Source organism: Orcinus orca, chromosome 11 (genome assembly GCF_937001465.1).
Source record: "Orcinus orca chromosome 11, mOrcOrc1.1, whole genome shotgun sequence".
NCBI classification, from domain to species: Eukaryota; Metazoa; Chordata; class Mammalia; order Artiodactyla; family Delphinidae; genus Orcinus; species Orcinus orca.
This window is the reverse complement of record NC_064569.1, coordinates 80,369,769-80,396,867: the sequence shown is the minus strand read 5'-3', so window position 1 is coordinate 80,396,867 and position 27,099 is coordinate 80,369,769. Positions and strand designations below refer to the sequence as shown.

Below are 27,099 nucleotides of genomic sequence, written 5' to 3'. Positions count from 1 at the left end.
AAAGTGAATAAATAAATAAATCCTTAGCCCTGAAATGTGCATGGCTCTGAGTCTCATGAAACTTCTCTACAATGACAAAGGAGAAAAACCAGGGCTTAGGAAATTAGGCCTACTTCTGACAAGAGTATGATCGATACTGTTAACAAGGGCTGTGAAGTATTAACTAAAACCAGGTGTGTACAATAGATGTGCCCTAGCCTCCAACTTTCTAAATCTCTCAGGTGCTGACTATTTACTCTATTCATTTTGTCATCTTGTCATAAACTATCTTTTTTTTTGCGGGCCTCTCACTGTTGTGGCCTCTCCCGCTGCGGAGCACAGGCTCCAGACGCACAGGCTCAGTGGCCATGGCTCACGGGCCCAGCCGCTACGCGGCCTGTGGGATCTTCCCGGACCGGGTCACAAACCCGTGTCCCCTGCATCGGCAGGCGGACTCTCAACCACTGTGCCACCAGGGAAGCCCGTCATAAACTACCTTAATTGGTGATTATATATTGTAAACACAAAAAAAGTTATTAAGCACTATAAGTCAGGAACTATCTTTTTAAGTTCCCCAGAAAATGGATGGAGGCAACCAAAGACTGAGGAAGCTATATAATATTCCTGATAGGGAATACCCTGAGAACCTACCAGACTCATTAGGGTCAACAGTACACCTGCCAAATGTCCTAAATCCTCTTCTGCACCATATGTCCTTCCCCACTCCAGTAACTACCCAATACCCTTCCCACCTTCTCTACTCTCCCATCCTTGCCTAGTCGGCCTTGCAAACTTCTTTCTATTCTTCCTTCAAACTCCAGCTAAAATGTCATTTCAGGAAGCCTGTCTTGTTCATTTTCTTCCCCCAGACAGAAAGCTTCCTTCCTTTGTTCTAACTTTGTACCTTATACTTGTTTCTACTGTTCAATTTATCACACATGATGTAATTTGTTTGTATGTCTGCCTCCCTTACCAGACCGTAAGTAAATTCCTTAGATGCACAGGCTTCTTTTTGAATCCCTTTTGCCCCAAAACAGTGCCAAGATCCATAATAGGTTCTCAAGTATTTATTGAATACATGAATATCTGAAGCAAGGGAAATCAGTTGCCAGATGTCACATGAATCTATAAAGCCTGCCTGCAAAAACCCATTGGTTGTTACAGTCAACTCACAATTTTTCTTTTTCTTGAGATTACACATAAGATAAACAAGTTACTAAAGATTTTTATTTTTAAAGATAAGTAACTGATAGAATTAATTGCGGAAATGGAATTAATAGTTTATTTAATACAGATGCCAAATACATGGGAGAATCTCCCACTGGGATGGTCCTTATTGGAACCAACTTTCCAACAATCTCCTTCCCTACAACACTCTGTGCCAAAACAGACACTCAACTGACAGGAAGCTGTAAGTCTAGTACTGTTGAAAGTCAGGGATACAAGCTGGACAACCTTTCAAGATACTTTGTCAACCCTACAATTCCAATTATTAAGATACGAGGGAACTAGCTTCATTCCATTGATAATAAGTGCCATCTGGTAACACATGAATTTATTGGCCTGGCTAGTCAAGCCTGATTGTGACAGGCAGGGCAGAAAATAAAATTCAAATTCAATCACCTGTGGTAGGCAGAAAAATGCCCCCCCACCCCGCTCCCCCGCACCAGCCAATGATCTCCACAACATATTCCACAGAACTTGTAAATATATCACCTTACACAGCAAAAGGGACTTTGTAAATGCGATTAAATTAAGGATTTTGAGATGAGATAATCCTTGATTATCCAGTGGGGCCCATGTAATCACAAGGGCCCCTGTAAGAGGGACGCAAGAAAGTCAGGGGAGGAGATGTGATGACAGAAGCAAAGACCAGAGAAGAGAGAAAGATTTGAAGATGCTATGCACTGCCAGCTTTGAAAATGGGGAAATGGACCATGAGTCAAGGAATGCAGGCCACCTCTAGAAGCTGGGAAATGCAAGGAAAAGGATTCTCCCTAGAGCCTCCAAAAGCAACTAAGCACTGCTGACACTTGGATTTTAGCTCAGTAAGAGCTATTTTTGTCTTCTGACCTCCAGAACTTCAAGATAATAAATTTGTGTTGTTTTAAGCCCCCAAAAGTTTTGGTAATTTATTACAGCAGCAACAGGAAACTAATGCAATGCCTAAACAATATCTTCTTAGCCAGCAATGGTAATCAAAACTTACCTTCTAAGAAAGAATGATCTCGAACAGCTTCTGCAGCTAATACAGACTTCCCACAACCTGCCATTCCATATATGGTGACCCATCCCGGTTCACCACTCAGTTTGAAGAGCTTCTGCTGAATTGCATTCACTAGCTTCCTCCTAGTAACAAAAACAACGGGCCTCTGTGGTACGCCACCTTCACACAGGACTGTCCTTACTGAAATCCAAAACAAAACAAGCATGAATGAAGAGAACTCTGAAATGGTTACTCAAGTAACACCATAAAAACCAAAGAGAGCAAGGCTGAGGTCTCAGCCTCAGAATTTCCAAGAGAAGTAAGAAAATGTGGCTAGCATATTAACTTCAACTTTGATTTCTCAGAACACCCAGAACAAAAGCAAACATATACCTCTCAAGATGACTAAAGACAATGAAAATCTCCATCTGTATCTGCCCTTACTCACCCTATTCCTCCCTGACTCTCCAATCTTTTTCTCATACTAAAAACTGAGAAGAGACTGTAAAGGAAAGAATATGGAATTGCTTTCAAGAACACAGATTTCTAAAGATTCTTATTCTTTCCTATGCTTGAACTTGATAAACACAAAACTGAAGAACTTAAATAAAGGACTATAAATTGCCGTATTATCTCTAAAAATTATGGTATGTATATTATTACCTCAGCAGTAGATAGTTCACTGGGCAAGGAAATGAGAGAGGTAACATAGATGCAAATAAAAATATTTGAATTGGAAAACGATAATTTTTTCACATGCATGATTCAGTGAACTGATCAGTCTCTCTAGCAGATTTCATCTACAATAAGACAAAACTGCAGCAACAGAGCCTTTATGATAGAAAGTATCATGGATACAAACCATATGAAGTTATTCCAACTGAATCTTTGCCATTGGAAGAAGATATGACAGGAATGCCACGATGGAGAAGGTCGGCAAGATCTTTATACCCTTCATGTAGCAGAGCATTGTAGAATGATATATAGGAATAATTATCTTTTTCAAGTATCGTTTTAATTAGCATAGCTGCTCGTTGCCGTTGGGTGGGCTAAAAAAAAAAAAAGTAGTTTAGTATACTACAAAGAATATATTTGCAACATAAATTAGTGGAGACCAGTACAAGTTTTGAAATAAATTCTAAAACTTTTTAAGAAAGCATAGACTGCCTCAGAGGGCTTTACCTCATTTTTTACTTTTTCCTCCTCCGACACTGTTAAAACTCCATCACTAATCATGTGATCCATGATGTAGGATGTTTTGACGTCCCTTTCCAGGGCTTCTCTATGTTGAAGCAAACAATTTCGAGCTTTTGCATCCATCCTCCCTCAAATTTTTCCTTCTCTGTCAACCATGAGCTACAGGCAAACATCAAAATATTTGTCAAGCCAATAAAGATATGAAAAGATGTATAACCTCATTGGTAATGAAAAATGTAAAGAAAATAAGACTTCTTTTGCAAAGTTTTTTTTTCCTATTTATTTAAACAGAGTTTATTTAAACTCTCCTACGTGTCCGCCCACAGAAAGGAGGACGGAAGGGGGACGCCGAAAAGAAAACGAGCAGGCTGTCTGCACCGCCGGTCACTCTGTCCTCCCCTGGGCTTCATCTATGTCCTGGCTTTCCCCAGTGGACTTTCATCAGGCAGACATGCAAAGATTTTTTTTAAATAAACAAAATCTAATGCTTTCAAAGGTGTGAGGTAATGATTATTCTTTTAAGATACCTGAGGAGAGTACAAAGTGGATGCAACTTTTCTGGAAGGCTTATAAGGTAAGATGTGTTTAAAGTAAGCATTCTCTTTAACCCAGAAATCCCACTTCTAGGAATTTACCTCAGAGAGATACTCATATATGTATGCAAAAATATCCACAAAAAGGGTTAATAGAGAGTGTTTAGGTAAGATAAAAATATTAGAACAACCTAAATGCCCATCATTCGGAGTATGATTAAAAAAATTAGAGTATGGGGCTTCCCTGGTGGCGCAGTGGTTGAGAGTCCACCTGCTGATGCAGGGGACACGGGTTCGTGCCCCGGTCTGGGAAGATCCCACATGCCGCGGAGGGGCTGCGCCCGTGAGCCACGGCCACTGGGCCTGTGCGTCCGGAGCCTGTGCTCCGCAACAAGAGAGGCCACAACAGTGAGAGGCCCACGTACCGAAAAAAAAAAAAAAAAAAAGACTCGGTACATAAGATGGAATATTATATAGCCATTTACAATAAGACATCTCCACGTACTGACATGGAAAGGTGCTCATGACATGTCACTGATTGAAAAAAATTTAAATATGATACCATGTATAGCACAAAATATGTGTTGGTCTCATATAAATGCATAGAGACATGTTTAGAAGTCTGTTCAACAAAATGTTTGGGTTACTTCCAAGTAGCAAGATTTGGGGGGAATTTTCCCCCGTTCTTTTTTCTTCTTTTCTATACTGTCTTAATATTTTTTCAATACACATTATCATTTGTACAATTTTAAAACTTCCTTTAAGTTAAGATTTTATTAACAATGGTCATACTAAAGTCCTAATATTTATAAACTACTTGATTTCTTTACCATCATTAAGACTAAATAGAGCATTCTTGGTATTGAGTATTAGTGCTCACTCAAGATGAGTGTCAGCTGGTAGGTCTTCATTGGTAAACACATTTCTCATGTGCTTACTCCACTAATTTTTCAGCTGAGCTGCTAACTATGACAAAGCAACAGAAAATATCCTCTGATGTCATTTCTTAGACTAGGAGGACACAAAGAATAATATTCTTCACAGTATAATACTCTAAGTTCCTACCGACTTTATTTCAAATATGATGCAAATTTTTCAATAGGTATAAAACCCAGATCAGAACATTTTCAAGTTTTTAAACAGAATCTATCCAATGTAATACAGTGAGTGTCTAAATGTGTTTATTTATATACTCATTCAATAAACATTTGAGCCCCTCCTGTGTGTCAGGCCCTGAATCTACAGAGATTAAATCATACCCCTGAAGGAATTCACAATCTGGTAGGAGAGTAAAATACAGATAATTATAATGTGATGTACTAAGCGCCAAGAGATAAGCACAAGTAATTTTGAGCACACAGAAGAGGAGCAATAATCATTAAGCTTAATTAATCAGTAATCAATAATGACTATAAAAAGTACCACCGAATGTGTCACTTTCAAACACAGGTAAGTAGAGAATTTGCCTATGCTTGTCAAGGTTCACAGAATGCCCAGTACTGGCATGAAACTGATTGATAAAAGAAAAAGTTATGGTTAGGATCAAGGCTACGTTTTTAAATGTTAGTGTTTTTATGATCTCAAGTTAAACATAAAACGTCCCGGGCTTCCCTGGTGGTGCAGTAGTTAAGAACCCCCCTGCCAGTGCAGGGGACACGGGTTCGAGCCCTGGTCCGGGGTAAATTCCACATGCCGCGGAGCAACTAAGCCCGTGCGACGCAACTACTAAGCCTGCGCTCTAGAGCCCGTGAGCCCCAACTACCCAGCCCGTGTTCCACAAGAGAAGCCACGGCAATGAGACGCCCACGCACAGCAACAAAGACCCAATGCAACCAAAAATAAATAATAAACTAATTACTTTTTTAAAAATCATATTAAAACATAAAACGTCCCTTAATTTTTCAGTAATAAAACTCTATTTAACAAAACAAAAATGAACTTTTTAGCTTTTGTCCAGTAGCTAAGGCAAGAGACACACTCTGACCATCTGAAACTAATTTCCAACTTTACCTAGCCCTATTAAAACTAAAGACGTTAAGTTTTATACGTTTTTTAACTCTGCACACATTTAGATATTCTGAACAAATTCTCAGTGTCCCACCTTCCGTAACCACATCAACATGTAAAGTCAGTACTCTCCAGGCTTGTGAAATATAAAGAACAGTTTCATCCAGGAAAACACTTCCTCTTTAGATAAGTTCACTTCCTGGTACAGTATCAGAATGATTAATAATAATTCCTTGACCCAGAATTCTGAGTCTCTAAAATCGACTACTGAACCTCCGAAGAACCGGGTTCGGGGAGAAAAGCGAGGTGCAAAGTTACCCAAACCTTCGCACCTGGGTCTTCACTGGGAAGAGAAGCCCTGAAGGGACAGACCGGAAAATCAAGGTAGGGGTGAGTGGAGGCAACGGGACTTCCAAAAGGAAATTTGGGGCTCGGGCCACAGCCCGGGGGCAGGTCGGGGCCTCACAGGTGTCTCACCTGGGCCTCCGCAGCCGGGGGGCTCCTGAAGACCCCCGGGAATCTCCGACCTGCGGAGGAGGCGTCACCCCCGCAGGCGGCCCACGCAGTCCCGGGGCGCCGAGGTGAGTATTCCAACCCAGACACAAAGGAAGGAGCGCCACTCGGACTGTCGTTCCTTCCCTCCCGCTGTGGCTGCACCCGGGCGGGAGCCCGGAGCCACTGCGGACGCCGCCGCGTCTACTTCAAGTCCTCGCGGGTCGCTGACAGCCCAGACGCCTCACCTCCGGCTCCCTCACCCCTTCTGCCCAGGAATAAAGCCAGCCTCTCCGCCTCAGGACCGTGGAGCAGTGAAAACCCGCCAGTCCGCCCCCCTGGGACGACGCCGGCCCGCGCGTGCCAAGAAACACACCCGGAACCCCTCCAGGCGTCCGTCGCCGCGCGCGCTCTGGATCCCGCTAGTGCCCGCGCGCGCAGAAAAAAGCCTCCGCCGCACCAACTGGGGCGCGCCGCGCTCCAACGAAGGGCGGACCGAGGCGGCGGCGCGCTCGACGCGCGCTGCCCCGCCCCGCCCCGCCCCGCCCCGCCCCGCCCCGCCCCGCCCCGCCCCACGCCCCCCCCACGCCGCGTCCCGGCGGGTTGCAGACGGGTTTCCTCGCTTTTGCAGCGTTAACGCAGAAGTTTGGGGAAGTAGGATTGCCGCTTACCCCAGCTGGAGGAACTAGAAAGCGGGTGGCTGGGAGACGCTGTGGAGCAGGGAGGATGGCCGGGAGAGGAAGGGGGCTGGTTTCTGGGCGGTGTCAAGTCTGAAACGGGGCGCGGTCACCGCCGAGCCTTCCCGCGGAGGCTGAGGAGGCCACGTCTCGCTACCCCAGGGTGAAGAGGCAGCCCCGGGTTTGTCATCCTCAGGACCTCCAGACATGTCTGAGGGGAAGAGCCGGAAGAGGTCGGCGCCCAAGGGAGCCCCAGCGGAGCCTGGGAAGCGAAGCGAGGACGGGAAGAGCCTCGAGGGTCGGGGCGGTGGAGGCGGGGGCTGGGCGGATCCCCGGACCGGCTTGAGCCTTCTGTCGCTGGGGACGTGCCTGGGCCTGGCCTGGTAAGTGGTCCGAGGCCGCCCGGGTGTCCGGCCTCCCGTGGTCGCCCTCTCTTCTCTGGGTCCCGCGTCTGCCCCGGCCCCGCCCGGCTCGGCGTCCCGCTAACCTCTAGCCGCCACGCTTGCGGCTTCTGTTCCTCAGCATCGACCCCAGGGAAGGGACGGCCCAACCTTTATTTTAACTTTCGCTCGTTTCTCGTAATTTATTTTTGTACTGCTGGCGTGCCTCGATCGCCCAGCTGGAGCTGAGGCCAAGGTTTGGGAACGTCAACCATTAAGAAATGCAGATTCGGCCAAATTTCATTAAGCGCCTGTACAGGACAGAAGCTTTCCCGTTTTTAGAACCCGTTACTTCCTGTCCGCTGTGCATTTGGGACAAATTTGCCCCACCCCATAAATGCCTAGTGGCAACGTTTGCAACCTTAAAAGAATTCATTATGATCTTAGAGCAACAAACGTGCATAATATAAAGTTTTGGAAGATAGCTCTTATTTTGGTTATTGTGCATGCGTTAGTAAGTCTGTTCCTAAGTTACAGACTGAGTTTTAGTATAACACTTTTGTTCACCTGAAACTAAAAACTTATAGTTTTTAAACCAAGCAAATAGCGATATATTGATGTCATAGGAAAGATGAATATTAAGAAATAACCTTAAAACCAACTTATTTTGTTTTCCTCAATCATATTATTTAGGATTAACCTATTTCGTTTTAATAACAAGACTGACTCTTTAGAGTTCCCCTCCATTTTCACTGATTTTTGAAGTATTTAGAAGATAGCTATTTATCTTCAAGAATAATTGGATTCTAGAAGCAACCCTGGATGTCCTCTCATCTAGAACATTTTTTCCTTTTTTTTGGCTGCGTTGGGTCTTTGTTACTGCGCAGGCTTTCTCTAGTTGCGGTGAGCGGGGGCTACTCTTCATTGTGGTGCGCGGGCTTCTCATTGCCGTGGCTTCTCTTGTGGAGCACGGGCTTTAGGCACACGGGCTTCAGTAGTTGCGGCATGCGGGCTCAGTAGTTGTGGCTCGTGGGCTCTACAGCGCAGGCTCAGGAGTTGTGGCTCACGGGCTTAGTTGCTCCGTGGCATGTGGGATCTTGCCGGACCAGGGCTCGAACCCGTGTGTCCCCTGCATTGGCAGGTGGATTCTTAACCACTGCGCCACCAGGGAAGGTCTAGAACATTTTTGATGCTAGTAAATTTTGAAGTATACTTTACTGATGACTCATCCTCAGTCAATCAGTCAATAAAAGATTTGTTACAATAAAGTGAAATGTTGATTATTAAATATTCTCTCCAAAAAGAGATAAATTGTTATTTTACTAATATATTTGTTTATGGAATATTTTGATCTTAAAAGAATAAATGTACAGAACTTACTGTTTTAAATAAACTGCTTTTATGTCTTATATTGCATGACCTTCTTCAGGTAAATCAAAAACTTTGTGCTGGGAAAGTTATTCAGTACTAGAACTTAGTAGGCTAAAATATATATGTTGCTTCTTTCTAGAACCTAATACAACTGGTTTTAGTTACTGAATTTGTTAATTCTCATCCAAAGATTCATATTCATATGAGATAAATTACATCAGAAAATGCTCAACTTTTAAATAATTTAGTTAGTGTCCTAGGAAAACACACTAACAGGAATCTATAAAGGAAAACAACTGTTGAAAAGCAGACACTTCAGCTCAGGAATTTACTGTTAGTGCCTGCAGTAAAGATACAAACAAGTTATATTCAAGTAGGAAGATTTTATTTGAACTGTGTCTTTGCAAAATAATAAAACAATGCTCAAAGATTATTTCTAAAATGGGCAGATTCAATGATTGTTATTAAATGACTGTTAATTGCTCTTGTGAAATCTTTTGCGACAAGAGTTGAAGTATAAATTCTTTGGTCACAATAGCACATATGTATTCGTGGTAAATTTGGGAATTTTCTAAATAAAATGCAAACATTGGGCTTCCCTGGTGGCGCAGTGGTTGAGAGTCCGCCTGCCGATGTAGGGGGCGCGGGTTCGTGCCCCGGTTCGGGAAGATCCCACATGCCGCGGAGCGGCTGGGCCCGTGAGCCATGGCCACTGAGCCTGCGTGTCCGGAGCCTGTGCTCCGCAACGGGAGAGGCCACAACAGTCAGAGGCCCGCGTCCCGCAAAAAAAAAGAAAATGCAAACATTTAGCATCTCAGCACACTGGAATTATAACTAAGCCACTGACATTTTTACCACTAGGATTAGCACCTAAAGATTGGTCTATCAAATCTTTATTGCATGCTATTGTACTGACATTGTTCTGGTTGTTAAAATACAAAATCGAATATATGTGCCTAAATACAGCTTAGGAGTACTCTAATTTTGTCTGATTAAGTTGGGGCAGAGATTTGAACCCTTGCACTGTCCGAGGTTGATTTCAAGGCATCACTATTTCAGTATCTTCAAACCATTAGTGTTTGGATCCTTGTTTGGAAAATAAACAGAGATAATGCAACAAAAGGGTGGTACTTGAACATCTCTCTATTAAACAAAGTCCTGATAATCATCTTCTGTCAGCCTGACAATAAGATGTTGGAGATAACAGTTGCCCAGAACTATAGGGCCTGAGTGTTGGTTTGCATACGTCATTTATAAACTCTTTAAGGAAATTTTCCACGTAAGAGATTGAAGACATTCTGCTTTCAAAAAGTTTTTAAAATTTATGAAGGTACTAAACAAGACAAAACCTTAAAGGCTTATTACATAGAAATTTAGTCAACTAGAAGTTCCATTGTAAAACTTTTAAGTTTCTTCTGGAAATTTCAACAGATTTTTTAATTGCCTTTATAAAAGTTTGTCATAGCATTTGTGATAATTATGTATCAGAAGTCAAAAGCTCTTTCAACCATCAGATAATTCAGGGTTTTTTTTTCTCTAATACAACTTTCTCTATAAATCGTTTATACAGTAAAATCTTGGCTAACCCCATTTTTCAGCTTTTGTTGTTAGTGGAGTTTAATCTGAAAGACAGTTATCCTTTAATTACCTTGATTTTTAAAAATGGAATATGGTCTGTGTGTTCCTGAACTTTCAGTATTATGCTGAAAATGAAGTTGCTGTATGAAACATACAGCTAAATGGATACTGACTGTTTCTCATTACTAAGTTGAAACAGAGCCAGAGAAAAATCCTGTATATATAAATCCTCCATCAGCTGTCTGACATCTAGGCCTCCTAAAGGAGCTATGCAGAGACAAGACTCCAAGGAACTACATGGTTTATTCCCACAGGACCCTGAATCTATATGAGTTCTCTGTAAACTGCAATGGATTATGAAGAAGTCAGGAAGATTCCCTTTGTAAAGCCTACACTAAGGTGGCCAATTAATCCGGGTGCTTTTCTCCTACATCCATACCTTCAAGATCTTTATCTATGATAGTGAAAAGAGGCCCCAAAACAGAGTAAGAGAATGCTTCTTTTCCTATTAGTGGGTCTCATCCATTCACTTCATCCTTTGTTTGCTATAAACCCAACCCTGGTTCAAAGTGTGACAGGCCTGGGGCTTCTATCAAGTGTTAAGTAGAAGGGAGCCCTGATCCATTTTACCACTCTAGGCTTGTCAGAGGGATGGGAAAAGCAACTGTGTAAAGCAATTCAAAAGAAAGGGCCAAGGTACATAAAGAGAATAGTTGACGTTTTATGTTCAAGGCACTTTAAGAGCTTTATTAATATGAACCTGTTTAATCTCTGCAACACCCTATGAACTAAGTAGTTTTATCCCCACTTTGCAGATGAGGAAACTAGCAAAGGTAAGTTAAATAACTTGCCCAAGGTGCTTGTACAGCTAGTAAATGGCAGAGCCAAAGTTGCCTAGCTTCACATTCAACCAGTATGATATGCGGTCTACCTTTGATATTAATCCAAAAAGAGGCCAAGACCCTAGAAATAGAAATCCCTAATCCAGAATTGTTTATAATCCTTTCTTCTCCTAGAAGCTGTAGCCTTTAGCAGACCCTAATTGTTGTCTCATCTAAACGAAGGAAGATAGGGAGTAAGGAGGTCTTGAACTGCTCCTGTTAGAAAATGCCTCTGACTCATAAAAAGGAAACAAAGCACCTTGGGCATAATCTGGATGCCAGTTTCAAAAATTAATGTTTCACAATTGAAACCACCTTCTCTAGTGTACATTTTTGGCTTCTAGAAAAATCATTCTCTTCCTTAATGTTAAATGAGTTAATATTTATAATGCCCTTAGAATAGTGTCTGGCACTTGTAAGTGAAAATAAAACAAATGTATTTTAACTCAGCATCATACAGACCACTGTTGATTATTTTCATTACTAGCACTAAGTAAACTTTATACTTGTTTTTTCTTTTATGCACTATTCACATATAGAAATAGTGAATTTTATTTTTTTATTTTGGTGAGAAGCTTACCATGAAAAAAACTCTACAAATTATCATCAGAGATGGTCACTAATATGATACAGTTTTCTTCAAGCTTTTGCTTAATATTTGAATTTTGAAGAGAAGTGTGGAGATAACATTAAAAAGATTAAATAAAACAGAAAGTCCTGTAATTAATTTTTGTGGATCAACCTTCATAAGAAATCCCTCTTATTATAATGATTTTATTCTAAATGAACACACTGATCTATAGGATAAATCCATGAGGTTAACACTGGAGTAATGGATGATAAAACTAGTTCCTGAAATTAGACATTTCTTTAGACCGTCTTTCTCCTTCATCTCTGTCTGCTGGTCCCTAAAAGCCAAGAATGAAATAGCCAATCAGAAAAGAATTGTCTACACATCCTTCTTTGAAATTAGGATAATAGTGTTTTCTAATAACGAGAAGTTTTGTTTAAAAGTTCATATTAACACACAGGAGAAGTCAGTCTGTACTAATTATGTAACCTGGGCTTACTTAGTTCACTGTTATCTCATAGAATAAACATTAGCCATCATCAAAAGAAATTTATTTCATCCGACATTGTAAACATTTGTTTAAAATGCAAAAACTCCATTTTAGTTTTGGACAGTTTTATAAGCAACAGTTAGCCTAATGATATTTATGAGTTTGATTCAATCACCTCTCCGTTGAGTTTTGAATCTTTAAATGTTTGTCTTGCAGTGGAAGTCATTTTTACAATAAAGTGTCAACTTGTCGTTGTCATCTTGGCTAGGAGATTTGAAAATTTACAATATCTAAGTCACATCCCAAACCAATTAAGTCAGAATTTCTGTGGTAAGACCCAGGCATTACACTTTTTAAAGCTGCCAGGTGAGGGTTTCCCTGGTGGCGCAGTGGTTAAGAATCCGCCTGCCAGTGTAGGGGACATGGGTTCGTGCCCCGATCCAGGAAGATCCCACAAGCCTCGGAGCAACTAAGCCCGTGCGCCACAACTGCTGAGCCTGCGCTCTAGAGCCCGCGTGCCACAACTACTGAGCCTGTGTGCCACAACTACTGAAGCCTGCGCGCCTAGAGCCCGTGCTCCACAACAAGAGAAGCCACGACAGTGAGAAACCTGCGCACCGCAACAAAGAGTACACCCCGCTCACCGCAACTAGAGAAAGCCCGCGCACCGCAACGAAGAGTAGCCTCCGCTCGCCGCAACTAGAGAAAGCCCGGGCGAAGCAACGAAGACCCAACGCAGCCAAAATATAAATAAATAAATGAATAAATTTTAAAAATTTAAAAAGTAAAGCTGCCAGGCGACTCCAATATGCAGTGAAGCTGTTGAACCACTGGACTGCATACTCACTCCTCCCTTCTTATAAAAGCTGCCACTACCTATACCAGAATTTATGTTGTCCTTACCAGAAGTGGGAATAAAATACTGCTTTAACATCCGAACTTAAATGGGTTTGAGTTAGGAAGTAGTGATTTTTTTTTCCCCTTTTTCAGGTTTGTATTTCAGCAGTCGGAGAAGTTTGCAAAGGTGGAAAACCAATACCAGTTACTGAAAATGGAAACCAACGAATTCCAAGGGCTTCAAAGTAAAATCAGTTTAATTTCAGAAAAGGTAATTATTAATTGGCATATTTGGGGAAATTTTACCGTTTTTCTTCCCCATTGCCACCCTTCTACCCCAGTTGATAAATTCTTTTTCCCTGCCTTTTAGACCATTACTACTTTAACTCTCACTGGTTTTCCTACTTCTTCACATTCTCCCTTTAATCCAACTTAGTCTTAGCTTACATTTCAAAAGGACAAGAATTTTCTAATATATGACAAATGTTATTGTTTAAAAAGACCAATATTGTCATATTGACGTGACCTCAATTTTCTATTTAAATATCAAGTATCTAGAGCACTGAAAATATTATTGATCTTTAGATATAAAATTAAAATAGGAGTAGCACTTTTTGCACTAAGATCCATCAGTTTTTTTTCTTTATTTCCACTTGGTAAGCATATATATTCATATGCATATAAGAATGACTAACCTAAAATAAATATTGATTTTTATTGACAAATGAAAATTAAAATCCATGTCTATTTTGTGTTTCTTCAAGCTGCAAATACAAGTGCATTACTACTGTGATTCTTAGAAATGTGAGACAGATAAAAAATTTTTAACTACCACATGTCTCATGAGAAGGTCAGCTGCAACCAGTAAGTCATCATGTGGGCCTTGTCTGGCTACCAGAGACCAAGCTATCATTGGGAAACATGGCTTGTTTGTTCCTTTGTTCATCACTGAGCCTTTACTCAGTGATAAGGTAGAAAAGGATTTGTGCTTGGCCCCAGGGTAAGCAAAGATGTTGCAAAAATAGAAATGAAATAGACGGCCGAAGTCCCTGCAGCCTGATGCACAGAATAAGCCTGTAGTCCCCAGGAAGATAAGAGTCATGGATTAAAATCATCCCTTACACATGCCAGTGAATTCCATGGAGGGTGAGTTTAGAGGCCTCTGGGAAGGTGCTGCAAGAGTTGGTATTTTGACCTAGGGCTCAGGTTGGAAACTGATTGTAGTTATCGAAAGCCCTCTAATCAGAGCAAACGTAATGATAGAAAAAATTCCAGGAGATAGAAACTTCATGTACTTAAATGCTATTGAAAACATATTTTGAAGAAAGATTTCTTTTTTAAATGAAAAATTTGGCAGCAATTAAAATGCTTTTAGTGAATCTCTGCCTTGCAAGCTTGGAACCCAGTAAGGAGGACAAAGATTTAACATATTATTAGAATTTGAAGTCAAATATTACAGGAGATTAGAGCCTGGCCTGTCGGCTATCACTCTCAGTATCTCTCCCCAGTAGCCCTCTAGTTTCCCTCTTCTAATATCTAATTACTCCTAAGCAGCTGTAAGGTGGAATACTGCCCTAAGGGGTTTTTTTTTTATTTATTTATTTTTGGCTGTGTTGGGCGTTTGTTGCTGTGCGCAGGCTTTTCTCTAGTTGCTGCTAGTGGGGGCTACTCTTCGTTGTGGTGCGCGAGCTTCTCACTGTGGTGGCTTCTTGTTGCGGAGCTCAGGCTCTAGGCGAGTGGGCTTCAGTAGTTGTGGCACACGGGCTCAGTAGTTGTGTCTGGCGGGGTCTAGAGACAGGCTCAGTAGTTGTGGCTCACGGGCTTAGTTGCTCCGCGGCATGTGGGATCTTCCCAGACCAGGGCTCAAACCCGTGTCCCCTGCATTGGCAGGTGGATTCTCGACCACTGTGCCACCAGGGAAGTCTGTGTCCTAAATTTTTTGTATTAAATCTACAGTTTGGTAGACTGAGAATGTAAACCTAAGGGCTTCTCCATGCATAAATTTAAATATTCATTTTTTTCTTACTTTCCACTACATGGCCAATTTTATAATGGGCAATGTTTTTAATAAAACTCATGTAGATTACAAAAATGCTTTTGTAAGCAACAAGGATGTATTTTATGGCACAGGCAAATATAGTCATTTGTTTGCAATAACTTTAAATGGAGTATAATCTGTAAATCTATGTTGTACACTTGAAACTAATATAAGATTGTTAATCAACTATACTTCAATTAAAAGTAAATAAATAAATGCCTTTGAAGCAGATATTTAAAATATCATCCTAGGATCCAAGAAATATTGTCTTCACATAGTTCGTTCTCTCCCAGTCTGCCCTAGGAGTAGTTTAACAATAGCTGACTCTTTACAAAGCTGGCCCTAAAGGCCAGCTTAATGCAGTAGGAGGGGAAAACAACTAGACATGGGCTCTCATCATAACTGTGTGACTTTGGAAAAATCACTTTAACTTCTCTTGGCCTCTATTTCATCATTTATTAAATGAGAATATCAAGATTTGTGTAAGGATCAGATGAGATACAATATATATGCAAGCTCTTTGAAAACTTCCAAGCAGTAATAAATTTAAGATATTAACTTTTGTAAAAAATGAAAAACTATTAGACTATAATGGCAGCCCATAAATGCTAGCTATTGTGGTGTACTAGTCACTTATTATTTGCAGATTAAGTCTTGAGACCTTTGTTATCCTGAAAAGTTGATCTTGTAATTGGAGTCTCCTGGGTTATACTGCCTCCAGGTTATAGTGATGCTCTGGTGAACAGCCTAAACAAGGAATTACCCTGGATTAAGATAAGCTTGTCTCTGCAAAATGCTGCTAATAAGACAACTAAACATAACACTATTACCAATGTACAAGTATTTCTCATAGTTGGTGTTTTTAAAGGAACTTGTATTATAGCTACATGTATACATTAAAAATAATTTTTAAACAAGGTTTCAGAGTGATACTGTTATGCATTGTTCCCAGCTATCACCTGGAACTGCTTCAGGTCCTGATTGGGGTGGACCCAGGAGGCTTCTGGCCATTCTTCTTCCTAAATATCAAGAAACATGTTCTTTATACCCTGAGATACGGGGACTACAAAAAGGCATAAAACATGGTCTCTTCCCCTAAGGAATTTAGAAGCTCTCATAGCTTCTCCTGGCTAATTCATCAGTATAGGGACTATACTGTATCTTTGTTTTTATATCCAGTGTCTAGCACAGAGCGAGCACTCAAGAATTCTTGAATTATATGGGCTAAATGCCAAATAAGTGGCAAATATGTAATATGATAGATTCTACAGGAGTTCAGGCTCTCATGGCTAGGGTCATGGAAGAATGCTGCACTGAAAACCTGAGACCTGGTCTGAGCCTTGAAGGAAGGACAGAACTTAGCTAGACAAAGAAGGAAGGCTAACATATAGAGAAGTTATGGAATTTGGGACTTCCTCCTAGAAGTGTTAGGAAACGTTAAGGGGTTTTTAATGTTCTACCATGGTGTACATAGCAGTTTTTAAAACTTTAAATCTGGCTGTAGTGTGTAGGATGATTTAGAGGAAGTAACTAGAAGCAGCTGTTAGATAATATTTCTATAGTATTTTCCTTGATCATCGAAGTTCGGTTGGGATGCCCTATGTAAGTGCTTCCATAGCTCTTTCCCTGTCACAGCGCATGTAGACTTCGCTTTCTCCCCAAGTAAACTAAGCTGCTTAAGGGCAGAACTGTGTCTTGTACAGTATTATGTCTTCAACATAATGCTGCAAACATTTGATAAATTAACGATCATTTCTAGGCCTTCCTATAGTCTCTAAGGCTGTTATCTTTGTGTGAGTATAGGCTAAGAAAGAGGTCCACACCCTGGTCCTTCTATATTCTAGACTTAGGAGATGCTAGAAGCTTACCATAATTTATAGATACTTAGAACACTTTACTGTTTGACATCAGTTGTCTCTGTAAACTGATTTTTTATTCACTTTTTGCCTTTGTGATAGTTATAAGATCTGATTCTGGTACCTTTTCTGCAAGAGGTCAGTCAACAAATTTTTTTTTTCAGGCAGAAAGTCTTCCAGAATCATAGAACTTAGGAAAGTTAACAAATTTTATAACTAAGTCAGTTTCTAAAAAGCCAAATAACTATTAAAATGACAACTAAGTTGCTTTCCATTGGAATAAAAAAAGAAGGAAATGTGATATACTTCAGGCTTCTTTAACATTATTTTTCTTTTGAATATCCCTCCATGAAAATGCACAAATATTTAGGATTATAAGTTCAGGTGTATACAGTTGGCCCTCTGTATCTGTGGGTTCCCCATCCAAATATTACATGAGGGACTTGAGCACCCATGGATTTTGGTATCCACAGAATACCAGTGCCCCACAGGTGGATACCTAGGGATGAGGGACAACCATATTTTTCTACCATAGTGCTAATCTATTAAATGTGTTTAAAACATATTTTTAACAGCTTAAATATGTAACAATTGTTTTTGTCTGTATGATTCTTATGTATTTGGATATTTTAGACATCTTCAGAATTTGAACTTGGCAAGTGATTGTTAAAGTATGTTTCCCTAATATAAAAGTTATTAAGTAGCCTTGGGAATTGTTTTGTGTTATAAATGCAGCTTGCAGCTACTGAAAGTATCCTGCAGGAAGCCACATCATCCATGTCTTTGGTGACCCAGTTTGAGCAGGAAGTATCCAGCCTCCAAAGTATCATGCATGACATTCAGAATAGTGAAGAGATGCTCACTCAAAAGATGCAAAGCCTTAATGAGAAATTCCAGAACGTTACAGATTTCTGGAAGAGAAGCCTAGAAGAAATGAATGTTAATACAGACATTTTCAAATCAGAATCAAAACATATACATTCTCAAGTTACTGTCCAAATTAACTCAGCTGAACAAGAAATAAAATTGCTCACTGAAAGGCTAAAAGATTTGGAAGATAGCACACTAAGAAATATTAGAACTATAAAAAGACAAGAAGAAGAGGATCTTCTGAGAGTAGAGGAGCAGCTTGGCTCCGACACAGAAGCACTTGAAAAGTTAGAGGAGGAACAGCATGCTCTCTTTGCCAGAGATGAAGACCTGACTAATAAACTTTCCAGCTACGAACCCAAAGCTGAAGAATGCAAGACACATTTGCCAACAATTGAAAGTGCTATTCGCTCTGTTCTCAGAGTCTCTCAGGATCTGATAGGGACAGAAAAGAAGATGGAAGACTTGACTCTTCAGATGTTTAATATGGAAGATGATATGCTGAAAGCAGTATCTGAAATAATGGAGATGCAGAAAACCCTTGAAGGAATTCAGTATGATAATAGCATATTAAAGATGCAGAATGAACTGGATGTTCTAAAAGGAAAAGTTCATGATTTTATAGTATATTCAAGTACAAGAGAAAAGGGGACTCCAGAAGAATATAATCTAGAAAATAAAGGAATTGATAGTGATTTTTGAATGCACTGCATTTATCCTGATGAACCACATTATTATACATAACCTGATTAGTTCCATGCTTTTGAGTTATTTTGATATGCCTCACTTTACCCTACATTATTGGAAAATAAGTGAGGTGTCCACACAAATGTGTTATCCAGAGAGTCAAAGCTTATCTTTTTAAGCAATAAAACTTATTTCATTTTCACCATTTTCAATAGAAACATTTCTAAAATATATATTTCTCTACTTTTTTGAAGCAATATACTTAATATTTTTAAATGTTTTTCTAATAATTAATGGACATTATTGTGAATTTCATCTGTCATATTGGACCCAAATATATTAATGTCCCTAGGAGCTATTGAGGGGTGTTTACCTCCTCACTCAACCCCAGTTTGCTATTTTTCAAACCTTCTGTCTATTTCTTATACCTTTTCTGTCACCTGAAAAAGTGACCCACTGACCTGATCTTACTGTCAGGTTGATCAGTAATGTTTTCACCTCAGCCAGTTTTTCATTTCCTTCGCAATTTACTGCAGGCTAAGAATCCAGACAACCAAGTTTATAGGAATTTTGTCTAAAATAAAAGATAACATGCCTGAGGGAGAGCCTGGAATGCTTTGCTATGAATTAATATGCACTTTTTGAAAACTATGGAGACTGGGAAGCATTTTTACTTTTTGTTAAAGTTCTAAACTGTTATAGATACTTGTAAGAAATTTTTTTAAAGAGTAAATGTGTTCTTTTTGAAAGTTTTCCCTATGAATTAAGTGTGCATCCTGTGAAGTATGGACTTTGGGAATATCTTTGTATACCTGGGCGTTTTTTGTTTTGTTTTTTTTAAGGTTCTAACTGTGTTACAGACTCTTGTGTTTGCTAGGTACATGATCTCTAGATAAATTTTCTACTTGCAATAAAAATACACTAATAAGCCTGTGGCCTATTTTAAAGAAGAAAAAGCAGCATAATGAGATATGATGTGATAATTATGGTAACTAAAATATGTCATTATTTTAGAGTCCCCAAACTAATTACCCAACCAAATTTGTTTTACATAGTGATTTTATTTTACACAAAATTATATAATACAGTCACAAAGAATAAGACATGGACATATTGAGATGAAATTAAGGGGAGGTCTAGACAGATTTTTGCAATAATGATAATCGGAAATGTGCAAGTTTGGGGAAGCACATAACACTTTTATTGGTAAACTGATGTATCAAGGGTGTCCAAGGTTGGTGTTGAAAAAACTGAGTTAACTGCCTTTGAAAGTGCTGTTCTAACAACATGTTTCTTCTTGCCAATAACCAACTATAGTCCCAGTTTTATAATGCAATCTCAGTGGAATTAAACACAAAGAACTTGAAAGAAGTCAGTTACAAAAGATAGTTGTGGTCAGGTGGTTTTATCATATAAATCTGTACATTTTTTGAAAAATCCCAAATAAGTTCTACTTTGGGGTTAGGAAGGCCTATGGTAGACAGCCATGGGTCATAGGCATAGCATTAATTCCTAGAATATTAACATTAAATTTCTTGACTTCTGAATATCTAAGTTCTTGTCTGTGTATACTAACAAAATTGTATTTGTTTGCTTTTATTTGCATGCTAATAAAATAGATTATAAAGTTAACTGGAACTTTGTCGTTTCAACCTCCATCCTGCCAGGGCATATGTGATCTCTTGTACTCTTTACTTTTATTTATTTATTTATTTATTTATTGGTGTGTCACCAGATTTGACACATCATTATTATTAACTACGGTATGTACCATAGTAATGGTTACAGAAAATAAATGGAAATAAGGTGGCCACTGTGCTCTATAGTGACAATTACAAGGGAAACAAAAACTGCCCTTCTACAAGTATTTCATGAGAAAATATTGTGTACATGTATATACACATGTATATATTCCTTTATTCAGGGGTTTTCCTATAAAAAATTGTCACTAGAGAGATTTAGATGTACCTAGTTTGTCTTCCTCTGTTTCTTAAATTCATTTATTTAACAAAGATACTTGAAATTTCAAAAACTTTCCTGTGTATCAAATATTAAATTACATTGTTAGTTTTCCCTTTAAGGAAGATTACCATATCCTAAGACACATTTTTGTATCTTTGTAATTAATAATAAATTTTACATTAAGTTTCTGAGAGTAGTGTCCATTTTTTTAATTAGCCATATAAATCACTTTTACAAAACAAACACCTAATTTTCTTAACCCTTCAATGTAAAGTTAAAAAGTATATTTGTAGTAATATTTCCTTAAATTTTGCCTAAAGATGAGAAGCTGTTGACTAAGTGTATTTTTATATTTTATAACGAAAAATGTTGATTTATTAGCCTGTATGGATTGATAGAAAACTAAATTTGTGAGATACAAAGTTAATGGCTTTTTTTTTTTTTTTTTGGCTGCACCATGCGGCTTGCAGAATCTTAGTTCCCGGACCAGGGATTGAACCCACACTCTTGGCAGTGAAAGCGTGAAGTCCTAACCACTGGACCGCCAGGGAATCTCCAATGGCATTATTTTAATTTTAATCTAATTGTAGGTCTTTGTGTGAATCTATAATCTTGGCCAAAGATTAACATGATGTCATATTCACCAAACATAATTTTTAATGCATTTCTCTGTAGATTTACCTCATATTTGCACAGTTGGCAAAAGCTCTGCAAATTCACCCAGTATCTGTGTCACTTCAGCTATGAACTACTAATTTAACACAAATCAAAATGCTCCATCTCAGCTTTACAGAGCAGGGAAGGATAGAACCGACATTTTGGAGCCTATTATGTGTCACACTGCTAGGAGGCCTACATTCGTCATCATCCTAACAGCTCCATGTATTGAGTATGTATCTACCCTGTCCCAGTCATTGTGCTAGGCACTTTGCATGTGTTATCACAGATTCTCACCACAGCTTTGCTAGCTATGAGACCCCTTTTACAAACGAGGAAATTGAGGTTCAGCAAGATTAGGAATCTTACAATCACACTGCTGAGTCTGTCCAATTCCAGAGGCCACTGACCTCCCACTATACAGTGCAACCTGCTGCTGTTCAACCAGGGAGGGAAAAAAAAAAATCACAAGAAATCAGCTGTCAGTAGAACTATCTTGAGAATTCAGAAAGCTATAATTCAGTCAAATGCGCCCACTACTATGTTGCTATTAAACTAGACTATAAGTCCCTCAAAAGTTGTAACTGTGACCTAAAATGATTTGGGCCTTGGGCATAAGAAAGAATCAATAAATGTTTAGGGAAGAGTGAGAAAGCAGTGGAGGAGAAAAAAACCCTAGACTGGAATCTTCTAATCTAGGCTTTGCCACTGACTCTGTGTTCTTGGGCACTTTATTTTGGGGCTCAGTTTTTTAATTTGTAAAATGAAGGAATTGTGCCAAATAATTTCTAAAATCTCTCCTGGCTTTAAGTGGTTTTAAACTTTAGAGATCAATAAAATTTCCAGATCCCTTAGTACAGTCCAAAGATCCTTTAGCAAAGTTTCTGGAAGGCTGATTGGACCCACAAATCATTCCCTTGACTCACGTTGTTTTGCTTGTAGATCCAGACAACATTTAACATTGCAGGGCAGCATCTAGCTTAGTACCTGGCTCATATGATAGGAACAGGAATATTAGTAAGTATTCAAATTACTGGGTGAATCTTTCAAGCTACCAATAGACTCCAACTCTTCTGTTCATCTTAAGCAAATAGCTTAAACAAGCCATTATGTAATCTTTAAACATAATTCAGTGAAACAATTTCTAGGCTACTCCTATACTGTATTGAGTTTCTATTTTAGTGAAGACTAATAGAAGTTAGTAATAAATTGCTTTTATAGCCTACCAAGTGTGACAAAGAGGCTTACTAACAGTTTCTTAATGATCTTATACTTCTAAGAATAAATTTAGCCCTTTCTGAGATGTCTTGTTTAATGCTGTTAAGCTATCTCAACTCTACCATATTAGATACATTAATAAATGATAACCTAGTAATGAAATAGATGAAAGTAAGCCCTCTCCTTTCACCTTTGAAAATCTCTTTCAGCAAATACAATTTATTGCAAAACTTTCCCCTAAAAAATAAAATTTAAGGTTTTGCACTCACTTCTTGATTTCCTTCCTATTTGTGCACAGTAAACGTTGTTGAATCAAGATGGTTTTGATTATTAGTAGAAAGCTATAGACAATCTCCACTTTAAAACAATGCTTTCCGGGCTTCCCTAGCGGCGCAGTGGTTGAGAGTCCGCCTGCCGATGCACGGGACACGGCTTCGTGCCCCGGTCCGGGAGGATCCCACGTGCCGCGGAGCGGCTGGGCCCGTGAGCCATGGCAGCTGAGCCTGCGCATCCAGAGCCTGTGCTCCGCAGCGGGAGAGGCCACAACAGTGAGAGGCCCGCGTACCGCAAAAAAATAAAAATAAATAAATAAAACAATGCTTTCCTAGAAAACAAGCTGAAAGTTAAAAGTGCAAAGTGGAACAACTGACTTACATGTTATAAATGGGATTTCTTTTTTCAATGTAATCACAATGTATATCTGTGTTACAACACAGGCTTTGACAATATATTTTACATTTGTTCTTTAATTTTTTTTCTTCATAGTTTAGCATACAGCGCACAGGCTTAAGTTAATCTTCTGATTGAAACTTAATTGAAACCTGACAATTCCTACGTGTTTTATTTCTTTTAATTAAATAAATTTGACATATAACATTGTGTAAATTTAAAGTGTACAACATGATACTGTGATACATTGATATATTCAGCCTTGAGAAAGGATATCCTGCCATTTGTGACAACATGGATAGACCTCATGCATGTATGTTTTAATTTTCAATTTTGTATTGTTTATGATACTTACCCATCTTATCACTATAATCAACACTTTAATATTCCCCTTTCCCTCGTAACTTTATTAACTGATGGTACAATGCAATAAAAATTCAAATATTAAAAATACAATAAAATAACTCAACTTCCCCAAAACTGCTATATAAACACACATACACATGCACACAACAACAAATAACAACTTGAAATGTTGCCAGGCAGTTGTGTGGCTCAAAATGTTCATCAGCTGATTTGTCCAAGTTAAACCAAAACAATTTAGAGACATCAGTATTCAATGGATGCTGGGGAAGGAGGATGGCATTGAAACATCCAAAAGTTGAGAATCACTTGTATTTGGAATCTTGGAATTTTAGAACCTTGGAGATAGTGCTTTGTCTGTTTGTTGTTTTGTTTTTTACATATTTATCATCTCTATTAAACTACTGAACTGAGTTGAAGCCACAACCGAAGCTGTACTCATCTTTATGTTCCTCAGACTTCACATGCCTGACAACACACTAGGAACTTAAGGATTACTAATTGAATGGAATTAGTTCAATACCCCAGGAAAGTATTCATAAAAGTAATAGGACAATAAAGTCCCTTCATTCTAGCACTTGTACCTACAAACAAACTTGCATTTCAGAAGTCATGTTGTCTTGTTTGACCCCCCAAATTTAGCGAAACTCATCTAGAGGGGGCTTCCTCCTCCCTTCTCCAGCAACTGAAGATACATCATTTCCCCTCATTTAGCTCATTTTGTCACCATGCAGAGGACTGGTGGTGCCAAAATAACTGGAAAATGCCATTTGCAGTCACATGAAATTTCCTCAATGTTTCCCTTCCTATTCATTAGCAATACACTTGATGCATCTTTTACCAAATGCTTTCCAGAAGAGCAGTAACTTTATAGTTTAAAATAACACCTAAAATTTAAGTTGAATTTTAAATGTTAAGCTTTCACTCAATTTAATTATTCTGGTACTATATTTTCTTACAGTGTCAGAAGTCTGAAGCTATCATAGAACAATTGAAGTCTTTTCAAATAATTACTCATCTAAAGCGTCTACAGGAGGAGATTTATGAAGTGAAAACTTGGTCCAACAGAATAACTGAAAAGCAGGATATATTGAACAACAATTTGACCACTGTTTCTGAAGATGTTACAAAAGTAGACCAAAGTACAACTTCCATGGCAAAAGATGTCGGTCTCAAGATTACAACTGTAAAAACAGATATGCGACGTATTTCAGGTGTAGTAACTGATGTAACATCATTGACAGATTCTGTTCAAGAACTAGAAAATAAAATAGAAGAAGTAGAAAAACATACAGTAAAAAACATAGGTGATCTTCTTTCAAGTAGCATTGACCGAACAACAATGCTCCGAAAGACAGCATCTGACAATTCACAAAGAATTAACTCTGTTAAGAAGATACTTTCTGAGCTACAGAGTGATTTCAGCAAGCACACAGATAGATTTTTAAGCTTAGAAAGTGACAGAGCTAAAGTTCTGAAGACAGTGACTTTTGCAAATGATCTAAAACCAAAGGTGTATAATCTAAAGAAGGACTTTTCCCGCTTGGAACCCTTGGTAAATGATTTAACAGTACGCATTGGGAGATTGGTTACTGACTTACTACAAAGAGAGAAAGAAATTGCTTTCTTAAAAGAGAAAATATCTAACTTAACAATAGTCCGAGCTGAGATTAAGGATATGAAAGATGAAATAAAACACATTTCAGATATGGATTAGCTTGAAATTATTTAGATTAGACTGAAGAAACTTTTTAATGGGACCTCTGTCATGTTATAAAAAGACTGACAAGTCAGAAATAACGAAATTTTGGAGTAAATACTATTTTGTATTTGATTCTATTTTGTACAGTAAAAATAAAAGTTTTTGAAGGATTGAGCACTGGATTTTCCAAAATAAATATGCTCAAATGTATTTAAAACTTTATATAAAACATGTTTGCAACTTTATATAGTAAGAACCTTATGCATCCCCCTTACATATACATGCATATGTTCGCACGCACACGCGCGCATGCACACACACATACACACTCAGGGTCTGCCAGTCTAGCGCTGGGAAATCTAGATGGGGCAGGATCTGAATCCCCACTTGCCCTCACTAACTGCCAAGGAGCATAGTATGTGTGGTTGGGGCCCAGCTGAAGAACTGCCCATCAGGATCAGGGCTGTAACATATATTATCCATTTAGAGTAAGAGAAACTAGAAAGGTCACAACCAGGGAGCTGCAGGAAAAGAATCATGTAAGAATTCCTGGGTCCTTTATGGCTTTAGGAAACAGGGAAAGGTCACCTAAAATGAGGTAGGGAAGTGGCATCTAGAGCAGGGTTTGCGGGGTGAGGGGCAGCACAGATTGCAGGGGGCTTGCCAAGCCTCAGATGGAGGCTGCCCCAAAGCAGCACAACTCATGTGTGGTGTTGATGTGACCAGAAGCAGCCAAAGCAAAGAAGCTCTAACATTTAAAACAGCATCACATTAGCAATTCCACTTACATAAAATTCTAGAAAATCCAATCTCATATGTAGGGGCAGAAAATGAATCAGTGGTTACCTGGGAAGTATAACTTTTAAAGAAGCACAAATCTTGAGAGGTGAAGGATGTTTATTATGTTGATTGTCTTGATAGTTTCACGGGTATAGACTTGTGTCAAACTCATCAAATTGTACTCTTTAAATATGTGCAGTTTATTGTACATCAATTATTCCTCAATAAAGTCATTTAAAAAGTACAATATAATAATCTAAAAAAAAACCCACCCACAAACATTAGCCCTAGTTTCAAATGCCTAGCATCAACAGTATCCAGGTGCATAGAACTAGTTACCTCAAAAAGAAGAGTTTATGAATTTTTTTCTTCCGGTTTTACTGAGATGTAATCGACATACAGCACTGTAGAAGTTTAAGGTGTGCAACATCATAATTTGACTTACATACATCATGCAGTGATTATCACAATAAGTTTAGTGAACATCCATCATCTCCTATAGATACAAAATGAAAGAAATAGAAAATACATATTTTTCTTTGTGATGAGAACTCAGGATTTACTTTTTTTTTTTTTTTAGGATTTACTCTTAACCTTCATATAAAACATACACCAGTGTTAATTATATTTATCATGTTGTATATTATATCCCTAGTATTTCTTTATCTTGTAAATTTGTACCTTTTGACTACCTAATCCAATCCCTCTCCCCCACCCCCCACCTCTGATAACCACGAATCTGATCTCTTTTTCTATGAATTTGTTTGTTTGTCTGTTTTTGAAGTATAACTGACCTGCAACACTACAACACTACATTAGTTTCAGGTACACAACATAGTGATTTGATTTTTTTTTTTGTCACACCAAGTGGCTTGCAGGATAGTTCCCCCACCAGGGACTGAACCCAGGCACTCGGCAGTGAAATCGCGGAGTCCTTACCACTGGACCGCCAGGGAATTTTCACTGATTTGATATTTTTATATATTTCAAAATGAATGATCACCATGGTAAGTCTAGTTGCTTCTGTCACCATGAAAATATATTACATAATTATTAACTCTATTCCCCACACTACATTTCATCCCCATGACTCATTTA

General features: G+C 38.9%; 2 protein-coding genes across 15 annotated transcripts in view; one reads left to right on the top strand and one right to left on the bottom strand.

Annotated features, from left to right (window-relative positions):
* APAF1 (apoptotic peptidase activating factor 1) overlaps window positions 1-6,874 on the bottom strand; it is a 92,394-nt gene extending 85,520 nt beyond the window's left edge. For 10 of the 13 annotated variants that reach the window (XR_007470096.1, XR_007470097.1, XM_049694281.1 and 7 more), the window contains exons 1-4: window positions 6,400-6,874; window positions 3,368-3,541; window positions 3,048-3,234; window positions 2,189-2,386 (exon numbers count right to left, since the gene is read on the bottom strand). Coding sequence is in view for 11 of the 13 variants with exons in the window: in XM_049694281.1 (XP_049550238.1) it covers window positions 2,189-2,386; window positions 3,048-3,234; window positions 3,368-3,505 (523 nt within the window). In the remaining 2 variants the exon portion in view is untranslated. Of the gene's footprint in view, window positions 1-2,188; window positions 2,387-3,047; window positions 3,235-3,367; window positions 3,542-6,399 lie in introns of those variants that run through there. The other 3 variants (XM_049694282.1, XM_049694285.1, XM_049694288.1) reach the window with 3 other exon arrangements.
* A 151-nt stretch (window positions 6,875-7,025) lies between these two features.
* On the top strand, window positions 7,026-25,398 carry IKBIP (IKBKB interacting protein). 2 transcript variants are annotated; one of them, XM_004269508.4, is made up of 3 exons: window positions 7,026-7,474; window positions 13,353-13,470; window positions 17,829-20,282. In XM_004269508.4, the coding sequence occupies exons 1-3, from the start codon at window positions 7,299-7,301 to the stop codon at window positions 18,663-18,665; spliced, it is 1,131 nt and encodes a 376-aa protein (XP_004269556.1). In that variant the 5' UTR covers window positions 7,026-7,298; the 3' UTR covers window positions 18,666-20,282. The 2 variants fall into 2 exon arrangements, with proteins under 2 accessions (XP_004269556.1, XP_004269557.1); XM_004269509.3 differs by lacking the exon at window positions 17,829-20,282 and adding an exon at window positions 24,481-25,398 and having other exon boundaries at window positions 7,033-7,474.
* Window positions 25,399-27,099: the final 1,701 nt, after the last annotated feature.